The sequence below is a fragment of the Stigmatopora argus genome, chromosome 1 (genome assembly GCF_051989625.1).
Source record: "Stigmatopora argus isolate UIUO_Sarg chromosome 1, RoL_Sarg_1.0, whole genome shotgun sequence".
Lineage (NCBI taxonomy): Eukaryota > Metazoa > Chordata > Actinopteri > Syngnathiformes > Syngnathidae > Stigmatopora > Stigmatopora argus.
The window spans coordinates 27,134,605-27,157,154 of NC_135387.1; the positions used below are offsets into that span (position 1 = coordinate 27,134,605).

Genomic DNA, 22,550 nt, shown 5'->3' on the forward strand with positions numbered 1-22,550 from the left:
TCATAGATATTAATCATTACATTTTATTATTACTTAATAATTTACGTGTAGTAGACATGCACCTGCTTATGGCAGGTGTGATACTGGTGTGTGCCCATAGCGAGCAAGCATGATGTTGCTCACACCAGTACTCAGTGTGCTCAGGGAGGTTGTCTTTCTGCCCAGACAAACAAAAAAATAGAGGGATCATTGCTCTCTATACACCGAATTACAAAGAGAGTCCCAATTTGAGGCTTATTTGATTTTCAACGTATCCCTTGCCGCTGATATCGTAACCCAGTGGTGTCAAAACTGTGGTCGGCGGGCCGGAAGCGGACCACTAGGGCAGGGTCGGGAACCTTTTGGACAGAGAGAGTTAGAAAACTAGTCTCATCTCATTTTCTCAACCGCTTTATCCTCACTCGGGTCGCAGGGGGTGCAGGAGCATATCCCAGTTGATTTCAGGCTAGAGGCGAAGGACACCCTGAATTGGTAGCCGGCCAATCGCAGGGCACAAGGAGACAAACAACCAATCACGCTCACACTGATACCGAGGGGCAATTTAGAGTGTCCAATCAACCTACCAGGCATGTCTTTGGAATGTGGGAGGAAACCAGAGTACCCGGAGAAAACCCACACAGGCAAACATGCAAACTCCCCTTAGGTGGACTAACCTGGATTTGAACCCAGGTCTCCCACTGTCCCACAGAGTCATAAACAATTCATATTTTCATATGTTATCCCTGGAGAGGCATACTCTGTAATTAAAAGTCAGAATGTATGCATTTTTTCGGCAATTTTTCAGTTGCTTTGATGGCTGCATAGTAACTTTGTGTACATATTTATTAATTACATTGCACGATATACCAGTGAAACAACTTTTCCTAACAAAAAAACAGCCAAAATAGCTCAATTCATCACGTTGGACTATTTAAAACAAAATATACTGAACTTCTACGGTGAGATAACGGAGATGCACTGTTTAAGTGGTTGCTCCCTCTAGTGTTAAAGATGAGAAGACGGCGTTTGTTCCTGTTTTTTTCCGGCGCACAGATGACATCTAGTTTAGTATTAATAACACTAATGTGCGGACTGATATGGGGGCGCAGGAAAAATACGTCATCAGTCTGACCTAAACGTGAACTGTCGAGGCGTCGGCAAGGCTAAGCGAGGACGGCGGCCGAGAGGAACCGGAAAAAAAGGAAAACAACAACGTTCAAGAACACTTTAGAATCATGTGAAAACACATTTATTTAGTTTATAGGTCGAATAAGTTGCTCGAGGTGACGGTGCACAAGGTAAGAGTCTGCTTAAGAGGATAAAATGACGGCTAAAGTCGTGTAATGTTGTATTGTTGTCAAAGTAGTAAGTTCTTGTAAGCTAGCTAACTAGCTAGCACACTTTCAACCCATGACTAACCTCACAAAAGAAAATGTTTTGGATAGTATTTCTGCACAAGATTAATCACATGACCTTACCGTTAATACAATTATCATTCTCGGTATTTAAAAAAAATACATACATATAAGTACTTCAAAGCTAAATGTTTACATTTACATAAAGAAATACGTCAATATTCTATTTTGAAATTGAAAAAAAAAAGTAAGATAGTTGATGAGTAACTTAGCTGATAAAACTTTGCTTAACCCTCTTTTGGCTATAATTTAATTTATTTATTTTACTTGATTTAACATAATGAATCTCTGAGAATGTTCTTCACGTGGTGTGATTGCAATTTCTCGTATTTTTCATAAGTATTTTTTTTAGTCTTTTTCTGTTAGCATAATCTAAAAACGAGTTGAAAAGATGTTCTGGATGACAATAACATCTATGAAACAGTATTATTATTAGAATTATTTTTACACAGATGCCAGGTCAACGCAATGAATTAAAGAATAGAAAGAGGAAGAACATCTCTACAGCTACATCTCCTCAAAAGGTTGGTTTACTTGCGCACGTATTAATTTTTCTAGTTGGAAATATGTCCTAAACAGCATACAGGTTTCAATGAGTTTTTTCAGCTAAATGGAAAATCCCTGAGTAACATAAAACCAAACGTTACGTGATTGATCATCAGTCAATGGAAAGAAAAAACAATGGCGAACTGGGTCGCAGGGCTCGGCCACAAGGAAGAAATGCGCGAAAAATCCGAAAAAACACCCCGCAGCAGAAAGCGTCTCGACGGGCGGCACGGACGTCGACGCGCCCGCTAACGACGAGGGCCGGTCTCGCATCAACTGCGAGTGTCTCCAGTCGGCGGGCAGGCGGCGATGCTCCTCGTCGCCTCTGCTCGATGGCAAGGAAGGCAAAGAAAACCTGAGAGGGACACCAGCGCGTACCCGCCACGACGTGGACGACGGGTTCGAGGAAATGGATTGCGCGGAACCCGAGACAAACGTCTTCCCGGACGACGACAGCAACCAGATTCTTCCCGTGGAGCAGTTTTTTGGAAATCTGGACGCGGTGCAGGTAAGCCATGGCCGCGGTTTTGAAAAGATCTCGGCAAAATTACAAAAAAAAGCTCTGTTGCCGGGCAGGATTTCCCTCAATGCTCGGCGACTTCTTCCCGGCGCCAGAAGGTGCGAAGGCGGCGGCATTACTTTGCTCCGGAGGAGGACAGCGATGAAGAGGAAGAGGAGGAGCCAGCGGAGGGCCACGACACTCTATGACGAGAGACCGCTCTGACAAACTTTTTGGTATTTTCTCAAAAGCTGCCAAAGTGTTTCATATGCTAATGCGGCTAACATTTAAGGACAATTTCCACTTTGAAATGCAAGTACAGTGGTAACTCGACATACGATCGTAATCCGTTCCAAGACTGAGATTGTATGTCGAGCTTTTCGTAACTCGAGCGAACGTTTCCCATTGAAATGAATTGAAAACAAATTAATTCGTTCCAATCCTCTGAAAAAACACTAAAAACAGGATATTGGATTGGAAAAAAGGTTTTATTTCTTCTAATTTGCCATATATTGACAAAGTAATAAATAATAAGTGGTTTAATAGTAATAAAATGTGTTTTATAGATGTAAAATTAGACGCATTTCGCGGAGGAGAGAGACAGCGACGTACACGGAGGCGGGGGGGAGTGTTCGGGGGGACTTTATCCACGGCAACAATGCACTCGTAAACGAACAAACAAATTTAAATTAACTTGGATGAATATATACAGACACTCAAACATACGTTTAATGTAACTTTACACAAAACTGAATTCTAGTTTTGTCTTTTGTTACCTTTGTTTTCCGGGTTAGCGGTTTGCCATGCCTCCACCCTCACGTTCGCTATTGATGGACTGTTTGCTGTTGTATTGCCTTCAAAATATTCCCAAAATAGGATAACGCACGACCACTTGCCAACGAGAAGTAGTCTTGAATGAGCGATCGCGGGAGCTTCTTTCCTTAGAAAAAATAACAGGAAATGCAATAGCTGAGCTTACCCACGTATTGATTGTGGGTAATGAAGTTTTATTCTGAGGAAGGGTGCCATTGCCTATGGGTGTTGTGTGCACGAGTATACTTCATTACCCAGAAAGCCCTCTTTTTGCCCGCGCATGTGCGTTGTGCGTTTCCTGGTCGAAACTCGTCTGAATAAATCGTTCAGTCCTCGTAGATATCTGTTATACACGAAAGAGATGCGGCAAAAAAAGACAGTGTGCTACAATGATAAACAGCCTCTCATGTCATGGCCACCTGGCTTGGTCGCATCTCGAAATTTTAATTGTATCGCAAGCGAATTATTCGATTGAAATTTTCGTCGTAACACGAGCATGTTGTATGATGAGCTTGTTGTATCACGAGGTACCACTGTATTGCAACTTTTCCTCCTAGTTTTTGCATTGAGGTGGTTTTTGTCCTATGGTTTTGTTTCAATCATACTTCAATAATATAGCTTTTCTTCTGCTGAGCTCTATGCCTTATTCATGCAGAAGGATTTTTACAAATATTTTTCTATGCACATTTCAGACGCAGTGATTGTTTCTACGTTTATTCAAACTACAATTACCGTATTTTCTCGCATATTAACCTCCCCCGCGTATAAGTCCCCCCTAAAATGTTCTTAAAATCGTTGAATTTGACAATTTCTCTTGTATAAGCCGCGCCCTGATTCACAAATTCACTTCCGTATTCATGGTTTTAATAGGGAGTACAAATGTGTTACTTTGAAGGGGAAAATCTTGAGAAAAATCATTGCACGCGGTATTTCTGAGATATGACTATAATTATTATAGAATCTTTTCTTTCTGTATTCCGAAAAGGTGTTGCCTGCACATAGACAAATTCAAAAAGGAAGTCACGTGAGCATTACAACCAGCAAGTGTGTTCGTAGCGGTCTCGTTTGTCATCCCTAGATAAGATGGCGGCGCCCTGAGCGAGCAATGTCAGGCACAAGTAAGTGAGTTTTTTTCACGTTGTGAGTTTTTTCACGTTTTATGCAAGATACGATTTAATTATTTTCTCAAATTTAATTCATAGACGTCAAAATAAATTTCGTTTAGCGTTTTATCTGTTTATCTTTTCTCTATTTTGAAATAAATGACCAGATCGGCCGCAATGTCTTGCGTTATGGCGTCATGGCGTTATGGCGTCATGGCGTTATGGCGTTATGGCGTTATGGCGTCATGGCATTATGGCGTCATGGCATTATGGCGTTACGGCGTCATGGCGTCACGCCGTTATGGCGTCACGGCGTCATGGCGTTACGGCGTTATGGCGTCATGGCGTTTCGTCTTTGTCACCTTGCAGTTTTGTGCATGTCAAGTCTAATTTATGCGCATATAAGCCGTACCCTTGATTCAGTCATCATTTTTTTTGCGACAAATACGGCGAATATGCGAGAAAATAGTCGTCTGAGCTACGATGCCTAAAAAAAATCACTTGAAAATATTGAGAAAGAAAAGTTTTATATTTTACTAGCGCTTTGCAATTAGTTTTTACTTAATGAGTCAGGAAGATTTATCAGGCAACAAAGCACTTATTAGCGGGTTTGATGTGGTTGCTACTTTATAGCAGGAAACAGAATTATCTTTAATTATGCAACCAAAATGTGTACTCATTAAAGGTATTGGAAAAAAAAAATCAATTCTGCAATATATTGCGATATTATAAATACCTCAGTTTTTTTGTACTTGTCTGTTTGTGGTGGAAATAAACAATAGGTGGTTATATTTCCACTTTTGTGAATGGGGCGGCTTCCCATATAAAATATGACTTTTTTTTTTTTTTCAAAGAGTAGACCAAAAAAGCCCAATTTTTATTATTATTCTTCATAATTTTGTAATCTTTTTTTTTCGGTGGTGGTTCGTATACCTGGAATGTTTTGACCTGCCACTTAAAAATGTTTTTAATTCATATTTAAAATCCTTAATTTAAGCAAGTTTGGACTACTGTTAAGTAGAGCTTGCAACTTTTGGTTGGAAGGCAAATTTATAAAAATGAATGAACATTTCTGAAGGTTTTATTCTTTACTTTTCATAGTTTAAGGATCTTTATTGCATAACAACAACAAAAACTCTTTAAAATGGTCATACATATTTCATATTGTCTTTTCTTATAAAGTAAGGTAACATAGTTACTTTCATATTTGAATAAGGAGGAAATGAATTTATTTCCTTATTCACAGAAGTTTGAGGTTTTGAATTTGAAGCGAAAAAATATGTGATAGTTATCGTGATAATTATCAATATCGACTGATCTTTTTTTTTTATCGTGATAATTTTTGTCAAAAAAATGGAGAAAATTATACAATGAAGGCCAAAAGTTGTTCAAACCTAAAACATGTTTACTTACCGTATTTTCACGACTATAAGGCGCACTTAAAAGTCTTAAATTTCCTCCAAAATAGACAGGGCGCCTTATAATCCAGTGTGCTTTATATATGGAAAAAAAATTAAATGTGTAATTCATTTAGGGTGCGCCTTATAATGTGGTGCGCCTTATAGTCGTGAAAATACGGTAAATGCTAAATGAAATAAATTGCTACAAATATACTTTTACGCCCATTTTTTTCCTGAGCAATATACAAATATGACAATCATCGTCATAAAGTATATTATCGGAATCAAGCTTTGAATCGCGATACAAATCGTATCGCCAGATATGAGGCGTCCTCATAAAAATTAAGAAGGGGGAGCCTTTATCACAGACTTATCATCATTCCCTGCCGAGCAGCAGGAAATAAATGATAAAAATCAGGTCAAATACGAGGTCATTCAGTTGTTAGCATAAAACGGGATCAGGTTATTTCAAGCGCATCTTTTTGCGCTGTTCTTTGTTATCTTGTGTAAAGATTTGCTTTGGATCGCACTGCAAGTGATGGGCTTCCTTCTTGTGGCACACGATGTGGACGAGCTTCAGGTTCTCCCACGTAAACAGCAGTCGGTAGAAGTAGTCCAAATTGATGTCCTTGCATTTGTGATGGCGTAGCGCCTCCAGGAGAGCAGGAATGATGCTCCTTCTTTTTTCAATCCTTGAAAAACAAACAGTCAAGACATTTTTTTAACCTGTTTTGGTTAATGACATGTACTGGAAAATTGGCAATGAATTAATATTCATTCATTTTCTCAACCACTTATCCTTACAAGGGTCATGGGGGTGCTGGAGCCTATCCCAGCTAACTATGGGTACCAGGCGGGGGGCGGTACACGGTCGATTGGTCGCCGATCTTTCGGTCGCCCGGAAGGTTATTGATAATTACCATTTAAATCGTTGCTCAAATTCCCTAAATACAAACTGTGAATTACTATTTAGTCATACTTAATGCCCTAGTAATTATTAGGCTAAAGAAAAGCTCCAAATTTCCCGGACTTTTATTGTTTTTTGTTGGAGAACTTGTTAAGACCCTGACTGACGTCGCTTCTTAAAGGGACAACGCATGTACATACAAACTCTTATACACTCGCACGTGGGCTCAGTGAAACTGCTCATGGCCATTGTTGGCTTTTATTGATGCGTACACCGTGTTGTTTTACCTTGTTTTGTCGCCAGTCTTTTGGTCGTCGGTCTTTTCGTCGCCGGTCTTTTGGTCGCCCGTTGTCGCGGTCCAGGCGACCAAAAGACCGGCGACCAATCGACCGCACACGGCTGTATTTAGATAGTGAAAAGGCGGAAGTGACTGACGTGCGTGCGCATATGATGCTTAAAGCATGACAATATTAGCAGTCGACGATGATGTTTTCGTTTGCTACCAGTGACCCAGACGATCCAGATTAGAGCTTACCTTGTTTTGTCGCTGGTGTTTTGGTCGTCGGTCTCTTGGTCGCCGGTCTTTTGGTCGCCCGTTGTCGCGGTCGGGGCGACCAAAAGACCGCAACCAAAAGACCAGCGACCAAAAGAACGGCGACCAATCGACCGCACACGGCGGGGGACACCCTGAATTTGTGGCCAACCAATCGCAGGGCATGAGAAGACAAAGGACAACCATTCACGCTCACACTCATCCCTAGGGACAATTTAGCATACAATTAGCTTAGCAAGCATGTTTTGGGGATGTGGGATGAAACCGGAGTACCCGTAGAAAACCCATGCATGCCTGGGGAGAACATGCAAACTTCACCTGTGATCGAACCCTCGACCCCAGAACTGTGAGGCCGACACACTCACCAGTTGTGATTATTTTCAGATTGATCTCATCTCATTTTCTGAACCGCTTTGTCCTCACTAGGGTCGCGGGGGGTGCTGGAGCCTATCCCAGCTGCCTTTGGGCATGATGTGGGGGACACCCTGATTTGGTGGCCAGCCAATCGCAGGGCACAAGGAGACAAAACAACCAATCACTCGTAGCTAGGGGCAATTTAGAATGTCCAATCAGCCTACCATGCATGTTTTTGGAATGCGGGAGTAAACTGGAGTACCCGGAGAAAACCCATGCGGGCCCGGGGAGGACATGCAAACTCCACACAGGTGGACCGACCTGGATTTGAACCCAGGACCCCAGCGCTGCGAGGCCGACGCGCTAACCACCCATTTCAAATGAAATACAAATGGTAAATATTCCAAATATATTTTTCAACCTGTGGTCCAGATTCCAGGTGCTGAACAAGATTCGCCGTTCTCGGCTTCCGTACGGGTTGATGGAGTGAAGCGACGGACACTTGGCCTGGTCAAAGGAGCCCTGCGGACGGACGGACGGCGTGGAGCGTCGGAAATTCTGACCCTTCAAAGATGGCGGCGGTCCGATGGCTACCTGGCAGGTGAACCAGCCTTCTCGGGTACAAAGTCGCCGCGCATCCTTTTGGGTTCGGTCAAAGTAGCAGCCGATGTTTTTGTCCTCGCGAAGCATCCGCGAGAGTTTCTCCGACGCTTGTAGACACCCGAGTCGGACTTTGGGCTCGTGCTCCGACTTGGCGGCATCGTCCAACTGCGGAGGAATTTAAGGGTGAGGTTCGACGCGTCGGGGGCGGTGACACGGTTCGGGACTCCACCTCTCTTTTGTAGCTTCGTATCCTGCAGGCGCAGTTGTCCTTCAAGTAGGCGGATTTGGTCTTGAAGCGAGTCGCCAGGCCTGAGTGGAAAACAATATGGAGGCTCTCCTAATATTGTTTTAAGGCAAGGGTGTCAGACTCGGGTTGGTTCGCGGGCCACTTTAACGTTAGCTTGATTTCACGTGGGCCGGACCATTTTAGATATAATATTTAGATTTTTTAAATAAATGGATTAAAAGAACTGGATTAAAATCCCTGAATATTCCGTTTTTTATAGATCTAAAACAATGTTTATTTTAACTTTTTTTTTAAATATATTTTTAGATTTTACAAAATGATTTTTGAACCAAAAACACAGAAAAAATGGATTAAAAATTACAATTATTGATTTAAAAGGGGGGAAATCAGGAAATTTAATATACATCTATAATCTTCATTTTAATTTGATCCTAAAACAGAAAGTGGGCACTCATGATTTCCACCACGATTTCCGTCCGTTTGCGATACGACTACACGATAGGCTGCTTATGATAACAACGCATCGTTTTTCTCGCCACATCTCCCTCGCGTAAAGATATCTACAAGCACTGGGCGTACAGGTTGCATTTTTCCAAGTTCATTTACGTTAAATATGAAGTTTATTTTATGTTACGAGCGCGTCTGTCAAGTCTCGCTCTCGTCTGCGTCGTCTGTACTGAGTAATGTCACATTTCAGTATTAAAAATCATAACCACTCGATAGGTATTTGTAACTTTGTGAGTAGGTGGTGAATTAGACCAAAAAAATAGGTTTTTCCATTGTAATATCCTGTTTTTGGGTGTTTTTTTCAGAGGGTGGGAAGGAATTAATTTGTATTTAGTTCGTTTCTATGGAAAAAAATGATTTGAGATACGAGTAAATTGACATACGAGCTCGGTCCCAGAACGCATTATGCTTGTATCTCAAGGTATTACTGGATTGGCTTTTACAGGCGCTCAGATTTTGACCTGTGAGCTAATAAAGAAGGAACATTTAAATGACTAGCTCCATCTGGTGTTAAAGGTGAGAATTGCACCAGTACGTAAGATGGATTTAAACTTCTTGTCCAGGCCGTATACAGTGGCATTATATGTTACCAGACAATAAAAAAAATTAAAAAAAAGATGTTTTAAACCAGTTTGTTTCTAATAGACATCCAATCCAATTTGAACTAGGAAGGCCATTTGGAATGGATTCAAGGTGCAAAGTGATTACTCACCGGTGAACCAATCCTGGTCCTCATCTCTGCTCTCCAGCTCTGACGTGTCCTCCAGGTTCCTGAGAAGGTCGCTGAGGATCTTCTGCCTCTTGAAAGACTTCTCATCTGAGAGTAGGCCCTTGGCCATTTGGATCAGGTCCTCGGTTCGCTGGTCTGAGCCCAGCAAGTGAGCGATGTCGCAAACGGCTTAAGGAGAAAGATGGCCGGAGATGTGAGCTATGGCAAGTTTGGAGCCGATAGCCAATAACAGCCGGCGCTTACCTCCGCCCCACGTCTCACCCCGACCGAGAAGAACCAATTCTGTGTTGTCAGGCAACGTCGTCAAGAATTCTTTAGTCACCTTTGTGCCATCCGCGTACAAACAAACGTGTGCACCGGAAAGAGGCAACTGCAAAATTACACCATGTACAAAAATAGAAGTGGGCAAATCCAGCAAGTACAAAGTGGAGTTGGGCGAAGTTCTGCTAAAACAAAATGTAAGGTACTTTAAAAAAAAAAAGTACAATAAAAAAAAAAACATTTCAGTTTTTTTTTTTTTTTTTTACCGAAACATGTAAGGTACGCTTGTTTTAAATATATGTTTTAAATACACAATTTAAAACTAAAAAACAAGAGTTCCTTACATGTTTCTGTAAAAAAATAAAAATAAAGAAACATGCGTGCAATGTTTTTTTAAACTGAAATGTTTTTGTTTTAAATTGTGTATTTAAAATAAAAACATTTCAGTTAAAAAAACATTGCATGCATGTTTCTTTATTTTTATTATTTTTTTTTACAGAAACATGTAAGGAACTCTTGTTTTTTTTTTAAAATACACAATTAACAAAACAACATATCAGTTTAAAAAAAACATTGCATGCATGTTTCTTTATTTTTTATTTGTATTTATTTTATTTTATTTACCGAAAGTGTTATGCGTTTCAAACAAAATAAGCAAATGCTTTTAAATGTATTATCAGAACTAGTTAATATTCCTGTTGTTCTAAAATTTCCACTTAAAAATACTCAGAAACAAGTTTAACCATTAGTTAATAGCTTTCACTTAACTAACCAATTAAAGAAAATATAATATAATAATTTAAAAACATATATTTTTACGAGAACTATTGTGTGAGAAACTGAAAAAAACCCCGCATACTGCAAAACAAAACAAAACCAAAAGAAAAACAACCCCAACAGTAACTCTTTTGTTCTCGAACCAATTTTCAAAATATGAGAATTATGGTATGTTAATATGTTAATAATTCCAAGCACTGTTATTTTAACATTTAATTTTTTTAGACAGTAAATATAAGTGCCCGAGATATATTAGTCGTTCATTAATACTATATTGGACAATATTTGCACACGACTGCGTTCCACCGCCATTACAACAATACACATTTTAGTTCTTTCCGTCCAACTTTGTTCCACCATTTTAATGGTATTTCACTGTTTTCTAAGTAAAAAGAACCAACCTGTAATAAGTTGCACCCCTTTTTAAGCAACTCCAAGAGGTCGCCCGCTGCTATTCCGTACTTTTTGTTATCGTGAAGGCTCCTAATTTTAAAAGGCTTCATTTTGTTCTGAAAGCCGAACATTTTTCCGCTTCCTGTTTCGTCTTATATTTATTATGTAGTAGTACACAACTTGCACACTCCGACGTATTGTCTCGATTTCAAGTCTTTCTTGCCAAGTGTATGCTGGCTCCACCCATTACATTTGTTTTTGGCTCATAGATAGCACAAATATAGGCCTAGATGCCTGAAAAGCAATCAAAAACCTACCAGGATAAGCGTCATGTCTTGTCAGCCATTTTGCGTCAGAAACCTTCGCTTTCTTTAGCATTACAGTCAAAGGGAAATAGGTATACTAGAATTCTCGAATTTCTAACGGACTAGTTTTCTTAAAGATTAGAGATGCATTTATTTACAATAGAAGCCACGCTAAGCCAGGTGGCGCTAATTACTTACGCCACCTTCACAAAGGTAGCTTTATAGATGTGTGAGAATATCAATGTATATTTTCTGCAGTTGGGTTTGCTGACTAAATGTTTTTCAAATACTGCGATTTTATGTCTCATTTGTGCCTATAAGACTATAAGAAACTATATTCTGAGGGACAACTATGACCAGTGACAGTTTCCAGCATGAGAAGCTGAGATGGAGAGGAGCATGGTAACGTGTTATTACCATAGCAACTGACGCTAACCCCAGGCGATACCAAACCCAAGGTGTATCAACACATATTGAAACTCCTCAAAAACATTATACTCATTACAATCGTCTATAAAATGGTTTTATACGCTTTTATATATGTTCTCTCGCGTGTATATTCAATTAAGAAGCGTCTTACTCCTGATACTTACTCGTAGTTTGAATTTGCATTTCATTTCTAACCCCGGGAATGAGATGGTATGATCTCATTTTAAAATGGCGACCCCCCTGTTTTTGATGTAGAGAAGCCCAACCACGGTTCCTTATGAAAAAAAAAACGCACCTTTCCCTGATTGCCTAATCACATTGCGTCTGGTATACATTATGTACGTTCATTCGGAACGAGGTTACGGATATATGTGATCAGTGTTGTCTCTACGATGGTGAAAACTGAGGAGCTCCCATCGATGGCGGACGGCTGGAAAGAATTGTTTGAAAGGGGCCGCTTGATTCCACCGCCGGAGCCGATGTTGCGCCAGTCTGTGGACAGCCACCTCACTCAGTCCCGCGGCGTTCAACTCACATTAAAGCGGTGCACGACGGCGCACGTACCGAAGGTGACAAGACTCAAATGCTAACACCTGCTAGCTCGTGAGAGATGCTTTCATTGCACTGGGAGGAAACAACCAAGTACTAATTACTTATCTTTTCGCTGATACAATACATTACAGTTATTAATATGGAAAACAACATCAGTAAGTTGAGTGGTTGGTTCAGTATTGGTAACAAGCAGTGGCGGGCCGTGAATTTCAAACCGACGCCTTCAGCTATGTCTGAATCAATCCAACCCTCAAAAACTATTTTATGGCTATAAACCCTTTACTGCAGCTACAGCTGTGACACATGAAAAAGTATCAATAATAACCTCATACAATTGAAATATTATTTAGGAATATAGCCATATTTTACTCACTGAAAATCATTTTTATCTGTACACAAAATCCATCCTCCTTTCTTTCCTCCTTTTCTATCCCTATCAAAGCTAATACTGAAAGTCGAGCCTGTCCTGTCTTATTTCTGGCATAGTACATTTTATTCGATTTAGGGCTGAAAATGTTCGTTCCCGGTTGTGACAGGCTTGCTTGCTTCGGAGTTGTCCAACCTTTCTTACCCGTCTTGAAAATGGCTTTGACAGTAAATCTGCAAACAAATCCATTTCTTCTCCTCCTTCAGCCATTGTGGTTTGACAAAACCGCTATTAAATCAACACAACAAGATATTTGCTTGTGCAGCTCGCTTCAGGTACAGTTTGGTAGCTCTGGCCAGTCCATTCTATCACTACCCAGTCATAGTTGGTGAAAGTGATGACGTATCCCTACGCCTGCGAGAAGGCTTTGGTGTCGCCAACTCGAAATCTGATTGGTTAAAGCAACAGTTTTATCGACGCTTGTTTTATGCAGCAGAGCCTGCAGAACAGATTGTGAAGGCCTCAAGGCATATTTCTGACCCTGGCAACAAATAATGGCTGAAATGTGATTGGTTAGATGCTTAAATATGAAAACACACATCTGGAAGCAGTGCAACCAGGGGAAAAGCAATGAAAGGAAGCTGACAGACAATTTGGAATTTTTTAATTTAAATTTAATTTAATTTATTCATGGACAAAACATAATTAACATCAGTCTGTGATTCAGATATTTTTTTAGGCCAGCAGAGAAGGCCTTGCAGGCCCTGACGGTCCACCACTGGTAACAAGATTCATTCATTTTCTGAAACGCTTATCCTCACCAGGGTGCTGGAGCCGATCCCAGCTAAATATGGGCACCAGGTGAGTTCAACTAGGTCAGGATTTATGATTTTAAAGGGTTTAGTTGGTAGTTGTGTGAGGACCGTGGAACGAATTACAGAATTTACATATAAAGTACACCTCTACTTACGAAAATTTCAAGTTACGAAAAAAGTTCTGGAACCAATTAATTTTGTAAGTAGAGGTACGACTGTACTATTTAGAGCAAGGGTATCAGACTCGGGTTGGTTCGCGGGCCGCATTAACGTCAACTCGGTTTCATGTGGGCCGGACCATTTTAGATATAATATTTAGATTTTTTTAAATAAATGGATTAAAAGAACTGTATTAAAAGCCCTGAATATTCAGTTTTTTTATAGATCTAAAACAATGTTTATTTTAGCTTGTTTTAATATATTTTTAGATTTTACAAAATGATTTTTGAACTAAAAACACAGAAAAAATGGATTAAAAAATTACAATTATTGATTTAAAAGGGGGAAAATCAGGAAATTTAATATACATCTATACTCTTCATTTTAATTTGATCCTAAAACAGAAAGTCGGCACTCATGATTTACTTTCCCGGGCCACATAAAATGATGCGGCGGGCCAGATTTGGCCCCCGGGCCACCACTTTGACACGTGATTTAGAGCGATGTCTCCAAATGATTAATCGACTATCATGGCAAAAGTTACATAATGAACTGTTAATTCCATTAGACAAGTTCTATTGAAATTGTAGTTTTTTGTCTGCTGTCTCATAGATTTTTATTTTTTTCGCCAAAAAGCAACATTTACACACCACATCAATTAATATTATAACCAATCGATTCATCCTGGCAGCCTTTTTCAAGCACAAGTGCGAACTGAACACGGCCAATTGTATTTAACGTAGTAGTGCTTGCGTTCATTTTGCCGACTTGTACCCGCCAAAACATTTTATTTCTAAAAATGAGGGCTTTTCCTTCCTCCCAGGAGAATCCTGAAGCTGAACCAGCTGAGGCAGACCGGACCTACCAACTGCGAGTCACATTTTTTGATAGAAAATACCAGTACTTCTTCGGAAGAACCTGGAAGAGCGCCCCACAGAAGACGAAAAACAAGAAACTAAGCCTAGATGAGGTAATTCTCATTTACATTCTATTAATGAAACTGCAACTTGGGTTTCCTTTTATTTTTAATTTGTATTGAAGGCTGCACTTGGTGATTCAATTGAGTGGCAGTTGAGTTTGAATTATATTTAACGCCTTGATTTGGTGGGTGGGCTTATTGTCACGTAGTGGTCTAGAAATTACAGTCATTTGTGACTGTAATCTTCTACTATAATTAACAAGTATGTGAACACAGAAAAACAAACAGAGGGAGTTTTCTTTATGAAAATACAAAGGGGTTCATACATTTCAGGGTCAGGTTAATCATTTTATTTTAAATTATGTGGCTTGAAAATTGGACTTGAATATTATAGGACTATGTACCTTTTATTTTTATTTTCCAAAACAAACAAGAGGCTTGCAAATATTCATTTCTGATGCAATATTTTATTTTTATTATACTTTAATTGAATGTATAGTTTTATTTCCCTTTTACTTTTTCGGATTCATTGCAAAACTATAAAAACTAATAACTTTTTTTCTCCAATTTTCTTAGTCAAATATAAAAAAAAAAACATTTTAAATGAAAAAGCATAAAAAATGAGTTTTATTGGCCTTTATTTGAAATCCCAAATGCAAGAAAAAATAAACCAACAAACAAAAACTATGAAATAATATATACTGACAATAAAATTTGGATTTCTAATCAATTTATAGACCATCAAAATAGCAGATTTATTTGATTTTTACTTAATTTAACCAGTCATAATTGCCAAGCAATGTATTTTCTTCATAAACACTTAAGAGCGCTTCACAAAAGAACAAAAAATTAAATAATAAGCAGCAGGCCAAAAGTTGATGGATTTTTCACCACTGTCAAAATGTATTTCCCTTCAGTACTACCATCAATGAACAGCAGAGGGCAATGTTGCGCCTAAAATGCCACAGCACGGCTCAACCGAGAGTAAAAATCAACCATGCAATCTGATTATTACCCGATTATTTCTCGTTGGGATCACCTCACTTCACCATCCTCACATGGATGAGCCACGCATTTCTCCCTCGGTTTGCAACATGATCAATTTGACAGTCGTGCTTTAGATAAAATGCCAAGTTTTAACTTCTCTTCCTTTTCTGGAAACTTAGCTCCGAACTAAATAAAAGAATAGCATCTCCATGTTTATAGATAGCTGGGAGAAAAAAAGATGCCTTTAATTCCACCCTTTAAAGCCAATTTCCTACCCATCGCTGCCTGACTTTATAGCTGCTTCATACAGTACATATAGAATGTAATGATTTTATTTTTGCACGGGCACTGTAAAACTTGAATTTTGCTCAATTCCTTCATATTGGTCATAAATGGCAGCCAAAAAGTTAACAAAGAAACCATAAAATTCCCCAAAACAAACGGGAAATAACCTGTAAATGGCCCAAAATCATCAGAAAGTGACCAACGCACAGGAAGTAGCCCAGAAATACCCCTAAATCAGGGGTGGCGAACATGCGGCTCATGAGCCGCATGTGGCTCCCGGCCTTTCGTATCATATTTTGTATATGCTGAAGTTACTATCTTATTTTTATTCTCTCTTAAAACACACTTAAATTCACTAGGGGCCATTAAAATCAGATTATACAATTTATTTAATATATAAATTTGTCAGATTGGATATTTTTATGCTGTCTTTGATTTAAGGTGTGGCTCTTTGACTCTTTTGGCTCTTTGCGTCCAACTTGTTCGCCACCCCTGCCGTAAATCAATAGGAAATAATAAAAAATGTATAGGAAGTGACCGGTAAGTACCCTAAAATGACAATGAAGTGTCGCATAATAAACTCACTGCCTGCCATTGACAATTATAGTGGTCCAATTCACTTAAATTGGCTGTGGATGCTCATCTATCAGTGCCATGGACAGCGCTAGACGTCCAATCCACTTTAACTGGGAGGGGCGAATGAGCATTCATTTAGCAAGTACAGTGGTACCTCCACATACGATCGTAATCCGTTCCGAGACTGAGATCGTATGTTGAGCTTTTCATAACTCGAGTGAACGTTTCCCATTGAAATGAATTGAAAACAAATTAATTCGTTCCAACCCTCTGAAAAAACACCAAAAACAGCATATTGGATTGGAAAAAATGTTTTATTTGTTCGGACGTTGGGTAGAACGGACGTTGGGTAGAACGGACGTTGGGTAGAACGGACGTTGGGTAGAACGGACGTTTGGTAGAACGGACGTTGGGTAGAACGGACGTTGGGTAGAACGGACGTTTGGTAGAACGGACGTTGGGTAGAACGGACGTTGGGTAGAACGGACGTTGGGTAGAACGGACGTTGGGTAGAACGGACGTTTGGTAGAACGGACGTTGGGTAGAACGGACGTTGGGTAGAACGGACGTTTGGTAGAACGGACGTTTGGTAGAACGGACGTTTGGTAGAACGGACGTTTGGTAGAACGGACGTTTGGTAGAACGGACGTTTGGTAGAACGGACGTTTGGTAGAACGGACGTTTGGTAGAACGGACGTTTGGTAGAACGGACGTTTGGTAGAACGGACGTTTGGTAGAACGGACGTTTGGTAGAACGGACGTTTGGTAGAACGGACGTTTGGTAGAACGGACGTTTGGTAGAACGGACGTTTGGTAGAACGGACGTTTGGTAGAACGGACGTTTGGTAGAACGGACGTTTGGTAGAACGGACGTTTGGTAGAACGGACGTTTGGTAGAACGGACGTTTGGTAGAACGGACGTTTGGTAGAACGGACGTTTGGTAGAACGGACGTTTGGTAGAACGGACGTTTGGTAGAACGGACGTTTGGTAGAACGGACGTTTGGTAGAACGGACGTTTGGTAGAACGGACGTTTGGTAGAACGGACGTTTGGTCGCCGGGTTGTTACTGTTGAAACCAGCTCCAGCAAAATTATAATCATGAGAGAGAGAGTTTAATATCTAAATATCTAATATCAAAATATCAACAGTAAACTCTGTCATAATTTGACAGCGAGCGAACCCGGCGACCAAACGTCTGTTCTACCAAACGTCCGTTCTACCAAACGTCCGCTCCACCAAACGTCCGCTCCACCAAACGTCCGCTCCACCAAACGTCCGCTCCACCAAACGTCCGCTCCACCAAACGTCCGCTCCACCAAACGTCCGCTCTACCAAACGTCCGCTCTACCCAACGTCCGCTCTACCCAACGTCCGCTCTACCCAACGTCCGCTCTACCCAACGTCCGCTCTACCCAACGTCCGCTCTACCCAACGTCCGCTCTACCAAACGTCCGCTCTACCAAACGTCTTTCGACGAAACGTCCGAGTACCATATATTATAAACCTGGTGCTTTCTTTGAGGAAATTCACTTAATACAGCTGATTATGGAACTGATTGATGGCGAAAATCTGCGGAATACTCTAATCCCGATTTTTTTCATTGAGATTAGTAGGTTTCTTTTCCCAAGTTGGATGTGAAACAGCAGTGGATGTTAGTTTTTATAAATCTGAACAAATCTTTTTGCCTTGCCAGTGTCATTGGCCTCACATTGTAAACCACAACAGGCGGCGGATGTATTTGCTCTTGCTTTGCTGTTTGCTATGGATAACTGTAAACCTCATATTGTGGCTCTCTAGAGGTCATTTACTTTTTTTTTTTTATTACAAAAACCTGTACACTGCCGCAACCACGCAGTTGTGTTGAAGTGTAAATATTTTGTTTGAATAAGATATAATCAGCCGGTGGGCGAGTGGTTAGCGCAGAAGGACTCACAGTTCTGGGATCGAGGGTTCGATCCTTGGTAGGATATGTTTTGGTAGCAGTTTAGGAGCTTTCATTCATTTATTATCTGTTCTGACCATCTTCACAAGGGTAATAGGGGTGCTGGAGCCTGTCCCATTCACCTTGAATTATTTCCCAGACAATCAGAGGGTTTGGAGTGCTCAATCAGCATGTTTTTTTTCCCGCAAAACCCGGGATTGAACCTTTGCTCTTGGAATTGTGAGGCCCTAATTTGAAGTGTACTTCTTACCGTGCGCGCCTGCCGATTGGGAAAATGTTGAAGGCGCAAATGGCCGGCTATTTCTAGATGGTAATTACCGTATTTTCTCGCATATAAGCCGTATTTGTAACTAAAAAAATGACATATTTGCACAAATTAGACTTGACATGCACGAAACTGCAAGGTGACAAAGACGAAACGCCATAACGCAAGACAATGCAGCCGATACGGTCATTTATTTCAAAATAGAGAAAAGAGAGACGTTTGGCAAAATTGATCTTGACGTCTATGAATGAAATTCAAGGAAAAAAAACGTATCTGGCATAAAACGTGAAAAAAAACTCACTTGTGCCTGCCATTGCTTGCCCAGGGCGCCGCTATTTTACCTAGGGATTACAAAGTAGACCGCTACGGACACACTTCCTGGTTGTACTGCTCATGTGACTTCCTTTTAGAAGTTGTCTATGTGCATGCAACACCCTTTCGGGATGTCCAATCCAGCAGACAATCTTTTCGATGCATACAGAATCTCAGAAATACCACGTGCGATGATTTTTCTCATGATTTTCACTTTAAAGTAACACATTTGTACTCCCTATTAAAACCATAAATATGGAGGTGAAAATTGTGAATCAGGGGCCGTCTTATACGAGGAAAAATCGTAAAATTCAACCATTTTAAGGCAATCTTAAGTGTACGGCTTTAACGCGAAGATGGCCAATATGCGAGAAAATACGGTATTCCATTTGACGAGAAGGATTTCTTTCGACACGTGTTCAATTCGGCCCCCGTGTCTCCACTCCTCGAAAGTTTGACGAAACCCAATTGTGAGTTGTTTAGATGTCTTGGCAAGAAAGTCCATGAAATCTGATGGACTGGAGCCAAATTCGCACCTTTGTGGGATTACCATTTCCTGTAAAAGCGGCCGACTGCCATCTGGTATGAAAGTTCATTAGCCTGAAAACGACCTACTAAAACAACGGTGTCAGACTTGGGTTGGTTCGCGGGCCGCATTAACGTCAACTCGATTTTATGAAGGCCGGACCATTTTAGATTTAATATTTAGATTTTTTTTTAAATAAATGGATTAAAAGAACTGGACTAAAATCCCTGAATATTCAGTTTTTTATAAATCTAAAACAATGTTTATTTTAGCTTTTTTTTAAATATATTTTTAGATTTTACAAAATGATTTTTGAATTAAAAACTGAAAAAATGGATTAAAAAATGACTTATTGATTTAAAAGGGGGAAAATCAGGAAATTTAATATACATCTCTACTCTTCATTTTAATTTGATCCTAAAACAGAAAGTCGCCACTCATGATTTACTTTCCCGGGCCACACAAAATGATGCGGCGGGCCAGATTTGGCCCCCAGGCCGCCACTTTGACACACGATTGTCCAAACAGAATAACATGCATGTTTTTGGAACGTGGGAGGAAATCGGAGTACCCAGAGAAAACCCACCCAGGTGGACCAACCTGGATTTGAACCCAGGACCCAAGAACTGTGATGCTGATGCGCTAGCCACCCTAGCTAGCATCAATGTCTGTAGAAAAAAGAAAACAAAATAGATTTATTTTTATGACTTACTTTCTCGGGCCGCTGTGGCGGGCCAGATTTGGCCCCCGGGCCGCCACTTTGACACCTGTGTACCAGAGGACTAGAATGACCAGCGTCAAATCCGTGTCGCGGTATGACGCCCCCGTTGGGTAAATGTAGCGAGCCCACTAACTACTCTGTGTGGAAAAGCCGTATGATTGATGGACAAAGGCGCAGAGAGGCTTTCCGGGTACCTCTGCGCTTAATTCCTTCTCCCAGCTGGCACACCACAGAGAGAGAGAGCGAGAGAGAGGGGGCGCTATACACTTCAATTATACATGGGCCGGTGGGGCCCAAGTCTGTGAGGTCTGCTGGAAAGCTGATCAATATTTCAGCTCCAAAGGGACAAAACATCTAGCGGAGCAGCTGCTGCTTAACAGCTTTACGCATTGAAGTGGCGTACCCAGCACCACCCAACCATACGCTTGGAATTTAAGGGAATTAAACGGCCATACTGCCTAACGTCAAAGTTAACGTGGGAGAAGGAGAGGTGAAGGCGTCGTGCTGTTTTGGGCTTTTGTCTGTCACAGGAGCTTAGATGAAGGTGAAATTGAGCCGCCATTTTTGAAAAAGCTGACAATAGGACAGTTTTTACTCAGAAATGAGCAGAGGTGGGGTTTAGTGTGGAGTCGTTTTACCTTGACAAACAATTCATTGGTTGATTATCCGTGCCACTTATCCTCACAAAGGGTCGTGGGGGCTTCTGATTTCAGGCACCAGGTGGGGGGTAACTTGAATCCGTGACCGGACGTTTGGCTGCCGGACGTTTGGCCGCCGGACGTTTGGCCGCCGGACGTTTGGCCGCCGGACGTTTGGTCGCCGGACGTTTGGTCGCCCGGGGGAATACAATTTTGAAAGCTGGTTTCAACAGTAGATATTTAGATATTAAACTCTCTCTCTCATGAATATAATTTTGAGAGCTGGTTTCAACAGTAAACTCTGTCATGTTGTCAAACGTCCGACGACCAAACGCCCGGCGACCAAAACGCCCGGCGACCAAACGTCCGGCGACCAAACGTCCGGCGACCAAACGTCCGGCGACCAAACGTCCGGCGACCAAACGTCCGAGTGCCGCTTGAATCAGTGGCCTGCCAATCGCAGGGCACAAGGAGAAAAAGCAACCAGTTGCTAGGAACAAGTTAGCATACAATTAGCGTGGATGTCATTCATGCTACCAAATTTTTACCTTTTATTTGAGTAGATTTGTGAAGAAGCGCTAATTACTGCGCTAATTTAGGCTACTTTTTCGTTGTTACATTTATAGTAATGCAGACCAGACATGGCCGCGATAATCGGAAAATTGCTTAGTAGGGTCACCCCTATTAAAACTAGCTTTTTTTTCTTCAATGCTAACTCCTAGTGGCAAGCGGAAGACAGGGGAGTGGCTTCCGCTTGCGGGTTTCAACGTGGTTTTCACATTTTTATAAACTATTTTTTTAATAGCAGAAAAAAATCGCAAAGAAGTGAATTTGCGATAAGCCAAGTTGCAATAGTCGAGCAAACACTGTATGTATATTTAAAAAAAAATCCCCAGAAAAAACTCAGATGTAGTGAACCTCTAAAAGTTGAAGACGCGCTATTCCAGGGATGTTTTATGATCACCCCTGCATTATTAATCACGTCTTTAAAGCCCCGTAAAAAAAAAAAAAACTAATATGAATTGAAATTCTATGACTAATTTCACACAAGACATATTAGTCGCAACCCTGGCCAAACTACAAAAAACAACAGCGACTTATAGGCCGTCAAATACAGTGACTTACCACCACCCGGCCTGTTTACCCGCAATTGGTTCCATCCCCGTTTTCACGCCTGCACTACGTGACACAATCATTGTGACCAGTTTTTGTTTAATGAATAAAATGATGCATTCAAGAGATTTATACTTTGTTGCTATTGCCCTGAAATTTTCAATGTTCCTTCTATCCTTTGAACAGTAAAGATTACACGCACGGACGCACACTAACACACACACACGACGCCCGAGGACTGACTCTGAGGCATTTCAGAAGCACTAAACGTCAGGAGACCAAAACCTGGGTGGAAAGCAGGGAATTTAACAAGTAAAACCTGAAAACTTTGGTTGGTTGAGCCCTAGATGTTATTTATGACTATTTTCCTTACCTTTACTCTTACAACCATATTTTCTCACATATATGCCGTATTTTTCGCTTACTTAAGTAATGAAGTACAGTGGTACCTTGAGATATGAGTTTAGTTCGTTCCGGGACGGAGCTCGTCTGTCGATTTTCTCGTATTTATAAACGAAGCTTGATGCGCGTGAGAGTGGTGAGCGTTTCA

The 22,550-nt window shown here is 40.8% G+C and overlaps 3 protein-coding genes across 7 annotated transcripts in view; 2 read left to right on the top strand and 1 right to left on the bottom strand.

Annotated features, from left to right (window-relative positions):
* The first annotated feature begins 986 nt into the window (after positions 1 to 986).
* On the top strand, positions 987 to 10,147 carry c1h1orf174 (chromosome 1 C1orf174 homolog). Of its 3 annotated transcripts, XR_013303941.1 has the most exons (6): positions 987 to 1,277; positions 1,847 to 1,918; positions 2,095 to 2,448; positions 2,517 to 2,675; positions 8,002 to 8,170; positions 9,595 to 10,147. XR_013303941.1 is itself a non-coding variant. In XM_077613679.1 (5 exons), exons 2-4 carry the CDS (start codon positions 1,847 to 1,849, stop codon positions 2,646 to 2,648), a joined length of 558 nt encoding a protein of 185 aa, XP_077469805.1. In that variant the 5' UTR covers positions 988 to 1,277; the 3' UTR covers positions 2,649 to 2,675; positions 4,238 to 5,968. The 3 variants fall into 3 exon arrangements, 2 of the variants coding, with proteins under 2 accessions (XP_077469805.1, XP_077469798.1); XM_077613679.1 differs by lacking the exons at positions 8,002 to 8,170; positions 9,595 to 10,147 and adding an exon at positions 4,238 to 5,968 and having other exon boundaries at positions 988 to 1,277; XM_077613672.1 differs by lacking the exons at positions 8,002 to 8,170; positions 9,595 to 10,147 and having other exon boundaries at positions 989 to 1,277; positions 2,517 to 5,968.
* Positions 5,421 to 11,320, bottom strand: dffb (DNA fragmentation factor, beta polypeptide (caspase-activated DNase)). Of its 2 annotated transcripts, XM_077613660.1 has the most exons (7): positions 11,096 to 11,320; positions 9,900 to 10,026; positions 9,639 to 9,824; positions 8,402 to 8,481; positions 8,164 to 8,337; positions 7,991 to 8,091; positions 5,421 to 6,447 (listed from the first exon to the last, which is right to left on the bottom strand). In XM_077613660.1, the coding sequence occupies exons 1-7, from the start codon at positions 11,216 to 11,218 to the stop codon at positions 6,219 to 6,221; spliced, it is 1,020 nt and encodes a 339-aa protein (XP_077469786.1). In that variant the 5' UTR covers positions 11,219 to 11,320; the 3' UTR covers positions 5,421 to 6,218. The 2 variants fall into 2 exon arrangements, with proteins under 2 accessions (XP_077469786.1, XP_077469777.1); XM_077613651.1 differs by having other exon boundaries at positions 7,991 to 8,337.
* Positions 11,321 to 12,071: 751 nt separating this feature from the next.
* nphp4 (nephronophthisis 4) overlaps positions 12,072 to 22,550 on the top strand; it is a 166,294-nt gene continuing 155,815 nt past the window's right edge. For both annotated transcript variants that reach the window (XM_077613815.1, XM_077613806.1), the window contains exons 1-2: positions 12,072 to 12,390; positions 14,538 to 14,684. In XM_077613815.1, coding sequence (XP_077469941.1) covers positions 12,214 to 12,390; positions 14,538 to 14,684 — 324 coding nt within the window. In that variant the 5' untranslated portion in view covers positions 12,072 to 12,213. The remainder of the gene's footprint in view (positions 12,391 to 14,537; positions 14,685 to 22,550) is intronic.